Source organism: Dendropsophus ebraccatus, chromosome 5 (assembly GCF_027789765.1).
Source record: "Dendropsophus ebraccatus isolate aDenEbr1 chromosome 5, aDenEbr1.pat, whole genome shotgun sequence".
Classification (NCBI taxonomy): domain Eukaryota; kingdom Metazoa; phylum Chordata; class Amphibia; order Anura; family Hylidae; genus Dendropsophus; species Dendropsophus ebraccatus.
In genome coordinates, this window is record NC_091458.1 from 63,909,375 (window position 1) to 63,925,153 (window position 15,779).

The 15,779-nt window shown below is 41.4% G+C and overlaps 1 protein-coding gene across 1 annotated transcript in view; it reads right to left on the reverse strand.

Moving 5' to 3' along the window:
• Positions 1-15,779, reverse strand: part of SHMT2 (serine hydroxymethyltransferase 2) — a 52,067-nt gene that overhangs the window by 14,170 nt on the left and 22,118 nt on the right. Inside the window, exons 6-8 of the mRNA XM_069972277.1 lie at positions 11,447-11,569; positions 7,498-7,637; positions 826-991 (exon numbers count right to left, since the gene is read on the reverse strand). Coding sequence (XP_069828378.1) covers positions 826-991; positions 7,498-7,637; positions 11,447-11,569 — 429 coding nt within the window. The remainder of the gene's footprint in view (positions 1-825; positions 992-7,497; positions 7,638-11,446; positions 11,570-15,779) is intronic.

Genomic DNA, 15,779 nt, shown 5'->3' on the forward strand with positions numbered 1-15,779 from the left:
TTAATTCCTCAGCTTTATTAGTGAGGCTTCGAGCATTAGTATACATACATTTAATGTTTGTCCATATTTCCTTTCCTCTTATCACTAGTGACTGTTCTATCCCCTCCTGCCGCTCCATCCCCAGCTCCATAATCTAGTCCCAGCTCTCCATCTACTGTCTCCACTTACTATATTGCAGTTGCCCTTCCCCGTCCCTAGTTTAAACACTCCTCCAACCTCTTAGCCATCTTCTCCCCCAGCACGGCTGCACCCTCCCCATTGAGATGCAGCCCGTCCCTACCACAGAGCCTGTAACCGACAGAGAAAGTCGTCCCAGTTCTCCATGAACCCAAATCCCTCTACCCTACACCAGCTCTTCAGCCACTTATTTACCTCCCTAATCTCCCGCTGTCTCTCAGGTGTGGCTCGTGGTACAGGTAATATTTCGGAAAACATCACATTGGAGGTCCTAGTTTTAAGCTTCCTGCCTAAGTCCCTGAAATCGTTTTTACGGACCCTGCACCTATCTCTAATTTTATCATTGGTTCCAATGTGCACCATGACTGCTGGGTCATCGTCAGCCCCTCCCAGTAATCTGTCAGCTCGATCCGCAATATGACGAACTCGAAAGCATTCTTTAGGCACCCCTCAATGGATTAGTGCATATGGACATAGAAGGTTCCTCTGCCTAGTAATAGTTTCATGTAAATTGGTGTTCTGTCATACCAAATAACAGCTAACAGCCAAGGGTTTTGGCAGAAGATTAAAAAATGTTGATATGTGCACAAAGTCCACAATGTTCTGGTGTCCTTTTCAAAGTAAGTGTTCAATCAGCTTAGGTTTTACCTGTTTTAGTGCTATGGCTACTGCTGCTATTGCATGGTTATGAGGACCTCCTTGGATTGAAGGGAACACTGAAAAGTTGATTTTATCTTCAAAGTTGTAAGGAATTTCTTTTCCGGTTTTCTTATCCACTGATTTCACACCTTTACGGAAAAATATCAGTCCAGACCTAGAAAATAAAAAATAAAAAAAATACATTGATAATAAAAAAAAGTTGATATTCTATTGCTTACTAGACTTTATATATAGCTATTATGGAGGTGGGGTGAGGGAGATAGGTTTGTGTGTATAGCAATGTTGTGCAGCAGCTTTGGCCAGGGAACTGGCAGACATGCTGTAGGAGGGGAGTAGGGTGGGAGAGGATTACACACAAGAAATATCCAGCATACTGCTCTTACATAATTTCTTTAGGGTGTACTCACATTGCATCTGCAGACTATGTCAGAGACATACACCTAGAACTCTATATAGAATAGCATTGTCAGCTATAAGGTTCTAGGTAACTGTATACCAAGGGAGCAGTCTTTTGGAACAGGACAGGTCAGTAAAGTAAAGTGTTATGCATTTGTTCAGTGGATGTGTGGTTATGATCTTAAAAAAAGGGGGGTAATCCCAGGAATAACACCCCATTAACTTATGGTTCTCTTGAAGATAGCCTTGTCCAAGACTTCTCTCTCTTTATAATTGGTTTGGGTCCTAGTGGATGGACCTCAACTAATCGAATAATCATCAGCTATTCTGTGGAAAGGTCATACCTTATATTCTTGGGATAACCCCTTTATAGAGGATAACTAGTATTAGAAACAAATGTCCTATTATGTAAAAAAGCACCAGTTTTGCCCTCAGTGTATGTGTGGTATTGCAGCTCAGTTTTACTGAAGTGCATGGAGCTTAGCTGTGATACCACAAAGTGTGGAACTGTTTTGGAGTAAAGCAGCTGTGTGTCTCTAATTCTGCATAACCCCTTTAATTTCTGCTAGCCATTGCAGGAATGAGGAAAAAGCCCATATAAGATGTATATATAGTCATGTTTGTTATCACTCAGCTTTCCTGAACACCTGAGTAGCACCATAATTTAAATACTTTATAGCCATCTTATACACCCCGTAAACAGTGCAGCATTATTATAAAAAAGTTTCATAAACTATATTAGAAAAAAAAAAAGTTACATTTCACATAGTTTCCCAGAATCACGTATAAAATCTAACTTTTATTAGATATGCATTAAAAGTAAAAAATGTATTAAAACAAGTGTTCTACACATATGAAATCGGCACTTCACAACAGATCTAGGGTGTTGACCCTCTGATAGACTGGTATACTTAGGGATAGATTAGCCCAGATGTATAAAGATAAAACCAGACTTCAGAAAAAAATTGCGATAAACAGGTATCTCTATCTCAATCCAAGTCATCAGGAGACCTTCACAAAACACAGTGGTTACTGTTTAGAGAATATATAGAATTGTTGTGTTTAAATAAATAGAAAAATCAGATAAATATAGAAAAGGGTAGGAGACAAGTGGGGATATAGTGTGTATACTCTGTGTGTGCGTCGGGTGTTCACCCTGGCCCGGCCTCCGATAAGCACTTGGAGCGACAGGTCAGGATAACCCCAAGACACAGACAAACCACACACAGTCAGGAGTACACTTTTATGGCTGCAGTATTACACGTCAGAAACTGTATGTATGACCAATAGGGACAGCAATGACCCTCAGAGACAGTCCTTTGGGGTTCAGGTTAGATACCACTATCCTATTATGTCACAAGCCACATGCAAGTACTAGAGGAACATCCAATCCTGGAAGATGAAAAGTCTCATACAGCAGGTACAATCACAGAAACTGGCAAGTGCATGAATCATATATACTGACAGTGTTTGCCAAGACAGCCATGATGATAAAAAGTCACAGTGCAGATATGGTGCACTCATCCCCACAGGAATTACTCACTACCCCCAGCGTGCCCAGGATGGTTATTCTGGTGCCCATTTCATATGTGTAGAACACTTGTTTTAGTACATTTTTTACTTTTAATGCATATCTAATAAAAGTTAGATTTTATACGTGATTCTGGGAAATTAAATATAATTTACACGTATTTGGACCGTGGTTATTGCATGCCCATACGCATGTGCATCTGCATCTGTGATTTCTACATTTCACATAGGCAGCTGTGCTGGTATATTCTTTTGATTTTTTTTTTCAGGCTTCATAATAAAGGCTTTAAGTTAAAAGAAAGATCTACAGGAGCCTAATGACAAGTGAAAGCATGTACAGCCAGTCACTTTATAATATAACACAAAGAGGCCCCATTTTACTACCTACATATTATTTAGATCAGGGATGGGGAAACTTCAGCCCTCCAGCTGTTGCAAAACTACAATTTCCATCAGGCCTGGACAGCCAAAGCATAGCTTCGGCTGTCAAGGCATGATGGGAATTGTAGGTTTGCAACAGCTGGAGGGCCGAAGGTTCCCCACCCCTGATTTAGATCAATAATAAAATTGCAAAAATAGGACCTGACCCCAGGTTCATTTTACGTCAGACAATGATAAGAGAAGGCTTTGACCACCAATGCAATGCACTCTATATATAAGACCGTAAACATTTTCGCTGCGGCTCTTCACTTTTCAGACATAAGGCATTTTGTAAAAGCAGTGGGTTGCATCCATAAGATCTCTGGAGCAGAGAAAGGGTGAATGAAGCCCAGCGTGAGGATTAAGGAGTCCTGCTGCTCAGTTTCACAGTGTTTCCTGCTTCACGCTCAACTCCAGGGTGTGAAACTGACGGAAGCAGAAGAGGTGGCAAAAAATAATACAAAAAAAGAAAAAACTCTGCAGATCGGGAGCAAGCAGGGGAGGTGAGGGCAGTGATGTACGTGAGCCGGGTCCCTGTTTGTTAATTGCTTTGATTGGAAGGTGAAGAGAGCAGCATGAAGAAATGCTGGCAGTGTTCTCACCACTGCGCAGACATTATAATAACTGAAACTACCGGGCAGCACACAGCTGACGGCAATATACTGCTACCTGTTATTATTAGAATCCACTCTTGTTATAAGACTGCAATTAAATAAAAATACATATACTAGTGGCTCGCCATAGAAAAATACAGAGAATAGGTGCGAGAACTGCTATTGACTTCCATGAGAGATGATGATGATCCAGCTGACTATATAAAACTAAATATATCCTTATCCCATGAGAAGCCTTACATGCCCAGTTATCTAGTGTCCTGCACCCAAGCTCAAGGATGGGAATGCTACTGACTTGTTATGCTCTAAAGGTTTGCATTTCGATTCAAAATTCTAAAAATAATTTTTAGGTGTGCTCCAAGAAGTGACACTATCTAGTGATTTTCTCTCTTTTAAAAAGGACAACTCAGGCGCTGATTGTAAAAAAAAAAAAAAAAGAAATAAACTGAACTGAAGCTCCAGTTGGTGTCTTCATTTTTTCTTCACTTCAAGGTTTGGGCTGTCCCATGATGCACTTTGTCTCCTGTGATGTCTAACTGACTCTTTAGAACTGTTAGATGGATTACGGCTTGCTCAGCCAATCAGAGCTGAGCAACCTGAGTCATTTGACAAAGGGAGGCTGGCCTAACAAGGCTTAGACCAGTTTTCCTCTTGATGATGTCATGGTCACAAAATGGCTGCCACAGAGCAGCCTGGGGTCAACAGTCATTAGGTAAGAATGAGCTCACTTCACTTCCTGGTGGGGGGATGAGGGGGAAAAAGATAGGGAAGGGGGGCAGATAGGTCATTGAAGCATTTTACAAAGTTATATAACTTTGTAATGTGTTTCAATTACTGGGAAAAAGCTTTTCACCGGAGTTGTCCTTTAAAAGGGAACCAATCACACAAAAATTGGCTATAAAAGCTAAGGAAACATGCTGGTAGATCAGCCAGCACGCTTCCTAACCATCCCCCTGTCCCCCCGTCCCATGAACATACAGCCCGCAAAGTTAGTTTATTAGTCTACCGGGCTCTATGCCTTGCCGACGCCTTTACTAAGCTGCGCATGCGCAGTGCAGCCGGAGAAGACGCTGCGGTACTTCGCCTGCGCTGCGTAGTACAGCAGCGGCTTCACCCACAGTACTGCGCATGCGCAGCTTAGTAAAGACAGGCCAGGCCGATGTGCAATGCCCCCCTAATGACGTCACCATGCGGCGCTTTCTACACACGCCCAGAGGGGCGTGATAACAGCGCCGGAGCCAGCCCAGGACAGTGACTACTTGAAGAAGCCACCCGCCCACCGTGACTACTTGAAGAAGCCACCCGCCCACCGTGACTGCTTAGATGGTAATTTGCATAGAGCCCGGGAGACTAATAAACTAACTTTGCGGGCTCTATGTTCATGGGACGGAGGGGACAGGGGGATGGTTAGGAAGCGTGCTGGTAGATCAGCCAAGTTTCCTTAGCTTTATAGCCAATTTTTGTGTGATTGGTTCCCTTTAAGGTCACGTTGATAGATTACAAAAGGGCCAGTGCAAGATTCCCCACATGATTTTACACACTGAGATTCTGTGCATAGATGGCAATCCACTCTTTACTCCAGGGTAGAATCCCCAGAAGAGGTTAAAGGCAAAAGCCCAGGGTTGGGCAAGAGTGAATGCGGTGCGACCGACTGTGCTGTCTCCGGGCCCCCTGTGCCACTTCTGAAACCTACTTGACTTGGTAGTGACAGCCCGCTTCAGTCATTGATCAGTAGAGTGGGCTGTCACTGACCAGATGAGTCAGGGACGGAAGCGGCGGCGGAAACGTTCAGCAGGCGGTCCAGAGTCGCCTGAAGAAGGACCCAGGGGCTGTGTGGCAAGGTAACAATAGGTTCTTTATTTTTTTTCTATACAAAGCAACAAGGTGATAAGTGCCTTTTTTATTAAATGGCTTTCAAAAAAGGACTGTAAAAGAAGTACTGCGGTTTATTGGATAATCTGGTTATGCCAAGTCTATTGGGTGTTTCTGGGCACATCCTTACTGGTTTATAATGTTCCAGCAGCACAGGCTCACAAAGTGTCTATGGTGAAAGCATTTTATTGTATGGGTTACACTGGGTATACCTTTCAGCATGACAAAGGGTAGAATTTATTAAAGTGATATGCCAGTTTACCATTGCATGAAAATTATTTTTCCCACAAGAAATATCCAGCACAAAACTGTGTTGTACTTTGCTTACACTATATTTAGCATAAGTTATGCTACAAATCTACTAGAGCAGGTAGATTTCTAAGTCTGCTTCACAGTGGCACTGTAATATGGCAGCCATGCCACTGTTTTATTACACTGCAGCAAAGATTCAAACACTTTTACCGCTCACGGCATCATATTGATACATGATGCCAGGCAGGGATAGAGTCCACTAGAGCACCTACAAGTCCATAGGTTCTGTGTTTTACTGAACATGGGAATAAGCCCTAACAGCTTTCAAATATAACCAAGTATTGCAGCCAAACCAGAATCTCCCTCCAGTTGTCTACAGATGGTAGATTATGGTTTGGATGATTATTATTATTATTATTATAAATAACAACAACAACAACAACAACAACAACAACAACAACAACAACAACAACAACAACAACATAAAATTAGTAATGTTTCAAGGCTTTGTAAGGGGTCGAGTATTGCCTCACAGAGAAGCTCTCTAACAGCTGCCACTAGAGAGCCAGGTCTTTAGCTTCAGGAGGAGAGCTACTTTGCTTATAGCTATTGATACAGTGTCATTGGAAAAATAATACTACTTAAGTAGTGCTAGCGAAAGGGGTTGTTAACACTAACTTGCATCTCACAGAGAAAAAGTACAATGTTCTACATTCCTGCACTTTTCCTTGAATGGTCATTTGTAAGGGGCACAACTTACATTACTCTTAGGGCTCATGTTGTGCCATGTGAGATTGTTAATGCCTTATTTTGACTCTGTTTACCAGATAAAAAAAGCAAATGAAAAATGCCCATTTTCTTAGAAATACTGACTAAAGAATACAACACAAATAGACTTACTATTTCACAACCATTATGTGAAGACTGAGCATAAGTCAGATGGTCTAGGACAGTGCTTCTCAAACTTTTTCTATTGGAGCCTCACCTAATAGATTAAATGATGCCTGAGCCTCAGACTGACCAAGAGGATGCTGGGCCTCACCATCTGTGATGGAAGTCTATGCAAAGATTAAAAAAAAAACTATTGCTCAGTCTACCCTTCATTTGTCTTCTAAACTCTTTATAACATTAAATAAGCACAAAATGAGTCAATAATGTTCCTTAACCAGAGATGGTTAGGGAAAGAACTGTGCAGCTTATAGTCACTTTTGTGAATACTGACACCTCAGCTGCGCCTCACCAACAACTAGGGGGCGCCTCATTGGTGAGGCTCGCCTTACAGTTTGAGAAGCACTGGTCTAGGAGGAACAAGCATTCAGGGCACTGTAAGAATGTAATGTAAGGGTGCGTTCACACCTACAGGATCTGCAGCAGAAGTGCAGCAGATTTGATGCTGTGTTCAGTTATTTAAATGAAATCTGCTGCAGAAAATCAGCTGCAGATCCTGTAGGTGTGAACGCACCATAAACTATTATAGAAACCTGAAGATCACTTTAACACCACCACTTAACTTTGCCAGTGCACTATATCTTAAATTTTATATGCTTGATTCTAAAGACATGTAATTCACTTTTACCTGGCTCCTCGTAGAGTCTTGTGAGTTGTTGTGGTGACCACATCGGCATGATCAAAGGGAGATGGAATAACCCCTGCTGCTACAAGACCACTGATGTGTGCCATATCAGCCAGTAGGTAAGCCTTCACCTCATCACATATCTGTAAGCAAGAAGAGGTCATGAAAGATCTGCCTTATTATCATCTTACCTTATTTCTGAAAGCATCTGTATGTGGTCAAGATAATGTGCAGTACGAGAACATTTATATGGCTGCCAATGTTCATACATGTTGCTATGGCTTATATAGAAGAATGGATTATTGATGCCACCGCTATACATCTTAGATGTATACTTGAGCAACAATGAAGTAGGCCCTTAGAAGGAAATCTGTCAGCTGCAATTCTTAGAAGGGAATGTGTCAGCTGCACGCGAGCAGAAAGGAATCCGTGCGTGGGGGTTCTGCACGGAATTTCAGTGCCGATTCCGCAGTGTGAATGGATCCCAACTAGAGATGAGCGAACCGGGTTCGGGTTCTAGTCGATCAGAACCCCAACGTTTGGCATTTGATTAGCTGGGGCTGCAGAACTTGGATAAAGCTCTAAGGTTGTCTGGAAAACATGGATACAGCCAATGACTATATCCATGATTTCCACATAGCCTTAGGGCTTTATCCAACTTCAGCAGCCACCGTTAATCAAATGCCGAAAGTTCGGGTTCGGATCGACTCGAGCATGCTCGAGGTTCGCTCATCTCTAGTCCTAACAGTGTCAGTAATTTGGAACTTGAACTACAGCTAACAGTTTCTCTTTAAGGGTACGTGCACACTATGGAATTGCGACGAAAAAAACATCACAGATTCCACAGTTCGCACCCACTTGCGGACTCTGGTGACCGCGCACCTCCGCCTGTGCCATAGACTCCATTCTATGGGCGGTTTTGCACTATAAATTACATACTATCTATTTTCTCAACGATATGTACGGTATATTTATTTGTAAAAAGTGCTCTTTGTTTTTTTAGCCTCACATACAATAGATCACTATACCTGGATCTCTGCACTTTATAGCTACTTTGTAAACTTTCTGCTCTGACTGGATTGTCTAGCTAAGTATCCTTGATTTCAGAATTAAGATCAATTCTGCTTCCATAACAATTTAGTCTTAATTCGGTCTTCTGAGAGATGTAGTCTGGGGGTTCTCAGATTGAGACTTCTCTGGTTTTCCCTGTTAAAACCTCAGAGATTTTTGTGCCCAGGCTGGCAATACGTTACTTAAAATAGCTAAACATCTTTTTTTCTGGCCTATGATTTATACCCAAAGGGTCTGAAGGAAATGAAAGACTAACACAGCCAAGATGCTGCACCTTCTGTCGTCTTATTCAGATCAGAATTTTAGCACAGACTTAGTGCAGCAGTCTACAAGCATGAATCAGGTCCCTCAGGTACTCACTGCTGATAAATACGCTATATTAGCTTGAAGATACCATCAGCACAGTCTTACTAACAGGATCACAAAGAGTTTTTCCCACAAAGGAAGAAACAGAGGAATACACTCTACTTAACACAATGCGCCATATATACATGTTCATAATATGGAAAAATAAGAAATCATATGGCTACCTTAATGGGAAAAATAAAAAGTCATGGTTTTAAATAGCAGTATCCTCAAAGGGATATTTCAGATGAATAAAGAACGCTGTCATGCTGAAAAATGAAAATCAATCTGCAGGCCACATGTTATAGAGCAGGAGGAGCTGAGCAGATTTATACATATAGTTTACTGGAAAATAATCCCAGGATAACTTTTCATTTAAAGGACAAGTGCCATGAAAAACTTTTTCCCAGTGATTGAAGCACATTAGAAAGTTATAACTCTGTAATGTGCTTCAATCACCTATCTGCCCCCCTTCCCTGTCTTTTCCCCCCTCCACCCCCCACCAGGAAGTGTCCTGACTCACACAGACCTGATTACTGTCGTCACCGTCACCAGGCAGCTCCTTCTTGTGAGGAGGAGTCATCAGCAGGAGGGCTGCTCTAGGTCCTGTTACACCAGCCTCCCCCTCCCCCTCCTTGTCAGGTGACTCTGCTTGCTCAGCTTATCTTCTCTAGTGACATGACTCCTTCACTGAGTCCATGGCAGCAGGAGAGAGGGGAGGAGGGGAGGAGGGAGCTGCCTATGTGCCGGAGTCAGTCAGAGGGAAGATAAGCAAGTGAGATGTGACAAGTTATGGCTTGCAGTTGTTCAGCCAATGGGAGCTGAGCAAGCCTGTCACCTGACAAGGCAGGGGAGGGGGGAGGCTAGTGTAACAGGAGAAGGAGCTGAGAGAAGAGCTTGGTGACGGTGAGGACAGTAATCAGGTCTGTGTGAGTCAGGACACTTCCTGGTGGGGGGTGGAGGGGGGAAAAGACAGGGAAGGGAGGCAGATAGGTGATTGTAATGTGCTTCAATTACTGGGAAAAAGTTTTTCATGGCACTTGTCCTTTAAGTAAAATAGTCACAGGGGAGGTCCTAATAATTAATAGCTCTCACTATATACAGACATGTTGACAAAGAACTGTCAATCACTCACATGACTACTTAGAGAACACGTACATGTGTGTCTCCAATTACCTGTCAGTGCCATTCCATCTGTGCCAAACAGGCAGAAAATGCCCACTCAGCCAATTACTAGCTATTATGGAGACATGTCAGCCAATGACTGGCTGAGTGAGCATTTCCTAGGTGTCGATAGAAGAGCAGTAATAAGTTGGGAGAAAGGGACAGTCACAGTCAGAATCAGGGCAGACGAGTACTGTATATGTTCTTAAATATGTTCCTGCTCTATAAAACCTTTTAAAGATTAAATTAACTACCCAGAATACCCCTTTAAGACATTACATTACTACAGCAATTTATAACACACTGAATCTGTGATACCCAGCAATAATTATGACCTCACTAACGCAAGCTATGAGGAAGTTCATTAGAAGTCCTCCCCCCAAATATGCATGTGATGCCCCTATGAGAAGCCAGTGGATGGATTGTATCCAATCATAATTATTATTATTGTGACAAAGGGCAACACTGATTCGTAATCTATAAGTTGTTTAGTGTTACCGTCTTTTTAGGTTCTCATTAGACTGATTTAGTGAGGAGATACTAAAATGTGTTGTAGAATATTACCTTGTGTTAGAGATGCGTTAGCTTTAACTATGTTATGATATAAACTCAGCAGTGAAATTATTTAGCTGCAGGGATGGTCATTGATAGATATCTGATGTTTGTTTTTTGTTTCAGGATATTAATAATATCCACTGCAACAAACCTTAATAAAAAGGAGAAGAACACCGAAGATCTTGGAAAGGTCATGCACATAAAAACCCATAAAACCAATATTGCATTAGCAGGAGCTATATGTGACACAAGTGTGGAAATAATGGTGATTAAAAGACTTCTGGTGGGCTTGCCTTTTTCCAGAGATATAGATATTGCGGTCTCACACTTATGCCATGTTCACATGGCGTAGGAGGCCGGTCCGTGATGTGACCGTTACGTTCCATAGATAATCTTCACTGCTGTTGAATTCGGATGCGGGCACATCTGTGCGGACCCGCATCCGAATTCGCCGCCGCACCCTCCGTTGTGTGCACTGACAGGTTCTCTGTGGCCGCTATTCATTGAATAGCGGCCGCAGAAAACGGACACGTCAGTTTTTTGCGGTGCCGCTAGGGATCCCGGCCAGAGTGTATACTAAGTTTATACAGTTCGGCTAGGATTCCCTTAGCCTGCAGCACAATGTAGGTAAAGGATTCATCATTGCCATGAAAACTGCCATGATTAATAATTTACTTACGTTGTGAGAACATAGCGTAAAAGTTATACGAAAACTATAATATACATAGAAAGCAACAGGTTAGGTATAACATTACAACTGTACAATGTCAATTATAAAGTAAAGCACCTTCATACAAGAGACATATGTTCTGCATACCTTCCTCATCCGGGCGTAATCAATAAGTCTTGCATAGGCGCTAGTCCCGGCGATGACGAGTTTTGGGCGGAAGAGTCGAGCTGTCATCTCCAGTTGGTCATAGTCAATCAACCCAGTAGCTGGCTTGAAAAAAAAAAAATAAAATCGTCACATTTTTACTCATTACGTAGGTTTCATAAATATTGTACAGTGTAAGCTTATGGATGCTGCATTCGTTTGGTTGGCACCAACATTAGTGACATTATTACCATATTTGTAAGCTGTAATTCACAGTACTGCATAAGTCTGTTACACACCTCAAACAGTTCCTAAGATACGTCCTATAAGCGGCCATTGCTCCTGCTGAGGACTGCACCAGTTGCCCAAATAACTGGACACCACTGCTACTGGGCCCAATTTAGCATTGTTCTCATTGCCTATAGTCCCAGCTTTCCTCATCTCCACAAATTTAAAGTGCGATCTCCAGGACTATGTCTGGTACCTCTTTGTGTCTTTGGCTTCGTGACATAATAATGGCATTGTTCCTAACCAAGTTCCTACCTCCTGCATTAGATTGTTGTTCTAGTGCTATTTTCTGATCTTTTCCTTTATTTATGACCATGGACCCATCCTGTCCTCAGGCCTGTCACATTACTGCTGCCGTTGACACTTGGCTCGGTTCCTGACTACGCTACTGCTGTATCACCACTTTCTCCTCTAGTCTAACTGCTCTGGAGATTGCAACCTGGGGATCCTTCTTCTGCAAAATCCACACCTCCTTGGGGAGGATTAAACTTTGCACCAAACAGATTGCTGTTTAGCGTCTCCGCACTGTTGGGACACGATTGGGGAAAAAAAAAGAAAAGAAATATGATCACTATTCAACAAGACAGGTGAGTGATTACATTATGGCATATCTGATCATCTGCAGTACAGAAGCCTGAATCCAGAGGTTTAGGAGGGCTAATGAACCCAAGGACGGGGAAGGCATGTCAGCTTCAACCAAGATATACTGTTTTTTATTTATGGAGGCACAAATCAAGTAGTGAAATAAATGAGTTAACATTACGGCTGGAATGCTGCAAGTCACACATAATGTCAGGAATGAGTTGTGAATGACATCACGGAACAAAATTGATTTAATAGTCTTATACGAGAAATGATATTTACTACCTGAGAATACACATCACTTATTTTGAAGGAGAAAACTCATAAGCAACAATGTCTCATACTACTCAGACAGAAGCTAAGAGACCCATAATCAAAAGAAATAATAACTGCTAATAAGTCTTTGTATGTAAAAGCACATGACATTAAAAGGGTTTTCCAGACAAAATAGACTGATGAAATATCATGAAGATAAGTCAGTCACTGATCAGCGGTGTGCAGACTATGGGCATCCCCACATATAAGATGTTTAGCATCTTAGCAGAGCTGCATTAACCAGTTTGAACCACTACACAGGATACATAGTGTGCACATACCCTTACTGCATCATAATAAGTTATAGTAAGCAACCAAGCAGCCAGTGTGGACAAAGTTGTTAGGCTGGGTATTATTCTGGCCATTTGGCAGCTCACTGCATCATAATTATGATTATATAGCGAGTCCTAGTTACATTGATGCGCTCAGTCTGTGAAGTGCGGTCAGCATGTGGACTCTGTTCCACAGACTGAACACAGCAGTGTACAAGGGTCCTAATAAAGGCACAGCTGAAAAACAGAGGACCGGGGCAAAATTTAGAGTATAGAATCGGTATTCAATAAGAGGCATACATCTTTATTTTGGCATGCACTTTCCCAGTACACATACATATAAATACTTTTAGTAGTGGTCTACATTGCTGCTCTATAAAGAGGAAATTTTAAAAAAGCCTATATTATGCAGTATATCTATACAGCAGCATACGTCAAAGGCATATGTCAAAATATTACTGGGATATATCTCCAACAGCCCTAAAAAAGAAGATGTGAACAGAGTTTTATGTGTATCATTCACTTCTAGAGTTAAATAGGAGATAAGGGATAAGTGTAGGACCATCGCTATGTATGGCACACCTGAATCTGACACATACGGTCACATCTGTGTTGAATACTAATTTTATGTTTCACTGCAGCTACTCACCTATGGCGCCACTAACACAAAAACACATCACACACACTGATAATCACAGATCTAGAAATAACATTAACACCTAATAGCATATCCACTTTGGCGTGTTGAACGTCTGTCACTGATTCTATTATTTCAGTGCTAGTTTATGGTTTCAGGAGGGCAAAATATAGAACACAAATAAATACAAACATTTGCTAACAATCAATGTGCTAAAAGACTATGAAGAACAAGTAGAGATGAGATCAGCAGAAATTCCAACAATGGGAAGGCATTGCCAGGAAGGATCTCACCAAATACCTACACAGCATAAACTACATAGAACCAAAATTAGCGTGCAGAGAAGACAATACATAAACATAAAACTAGGCTCTACAGACTGTTAAATGTAGCCATAAAACCAGTCTGTGTGGCAAACATGGCTGAACAGCCTTGCCTCTTGGTCTGAATACTCCCAATTTAAAGTCCAAGAGACAGCACCTACAACTTGGAATTGATGCATTAGGGTCTCATTACTTTTTACAGTCAAAAGAGCCTAAATAGTGAGGTTATTGGTGTAGACCAGAGATTGTCAAATTCTTCTTACCTAAGAGACAGAAATTTATGATGTTTGGGGAAAATAGGGAAATGAGGTATGAGAAAATTTCTAGAGCCTTAGGGGGTGATTCACAGACTCCGTGATTTATGTACCCTACGGAGCGTGAAGTGGTGCAGTGGAATAATCAACTTCCTGGCATTATGTATTAATATGATGCCAGGAGAGCTGAAAGTTAAAATCTTTGTGGGACTTCACTAAGACAGACACTTGGAGGTGTCAGTGAAATCCTGCAAAGACTGAAACATTGTCAGCTTTCCCAGCATCATATTAATACATAATGGAGAGAATGGAACGGCTGCACATCCCATCTATGGCTGATACTAATGCCGCTTGGCCTATATTAAAAATCAACACCAGAGTGTCTGTATATGAATTGATCAAGCCATATTGCCCCGTGTACCACCGCGCAGGTCCTCTGGTCCACACGGGTCCCTACGCTAACTCCACACAGTGTCTGATGTGTTTTTTATTTAGCCTAGGGGCACTAGTATCAGCCATAGGTGTGAGGTGCAGCACTCTTTTTCTTCCCTGAACCATATTAATACATAATGCTGGGAGGTCCGTAATTCCACTACACAGCTTCCCGCTTCGTAGGGTCTGTAAAGAACAAAACAAAAAAACAAACAAAAAAAAACAAAAGACAGAATGCTTGAATTACCAATTAAATATGATATATATTTATAGGACTGATTGATATAACTAATATATATTGGTGGGAATCTGTCAATGTTTTGTAACATTGCCACAAATTTTTGAGCAATTGCTTATTTGGTCAAAAATCTGTGACATTCCTGATCTCTATGACGCTGTAAAAATTTGAAGCATACAATACTCATCTGCCCCAACCACCCACAGCTGCTGTCCCATTGACTCCCAGTGTCATCCGTTTCCTGTTACTGTGACATGTCTTCTCTTCAAGAACACACAGCTCAGACAATTACAGGGACCAGGACCAGTGTTCTTGGTTGGGACATTTGGGTATAGACTGAACAGAAATAACGTTTTCAAAAGATGTGTCCATAAACCGGCTACTGAATAACAATCCCAATTTACATGAGCTAGCTGCCACAAACGGCCAAGCGTGATCCACAGAATGTGCGGCATACAAGGTTAGAAATCAATTGCACCAGTGACAAAAGTTTAAAATGTGAAAATAAATAACTACTATATACTCTTTAAAATAAATGAAACCCAAACCCACAGAATTACTATGCTCTGTGCAATCATATTTTACTGTCCGCAACATAAGGAAACCTTATCAAATAAAGAGAAAGCTGACACCGGGGTTTGGAAAAGGTTCAATTCCCCTAATGTGTTGTTATACGTGGATATTACATATATTGTGTGTGTGCAAATATGTAGCCCTAAAGAAAAAATTATGGAGATGAAGATCGATAAATACACAATGATTGTCAACCATCTTTTCTTGTTTTGAACAGAGCAGCAAAAAAAATAAAAAAAATCAGATGTTAAATTTATTTTTAAATGGAAAGGAAGAACATTTAGACTTTACAATATGTGTCCACATGCAGTCAGTGGGCCCAGGGTGCTTCAGGTGTGAAGAGAGATTTAAGCTTTTAGAAACTAATAAACTCAATTTTATAATATTACTGTATTATAATATAATTCCAGTCTACTAGCTTG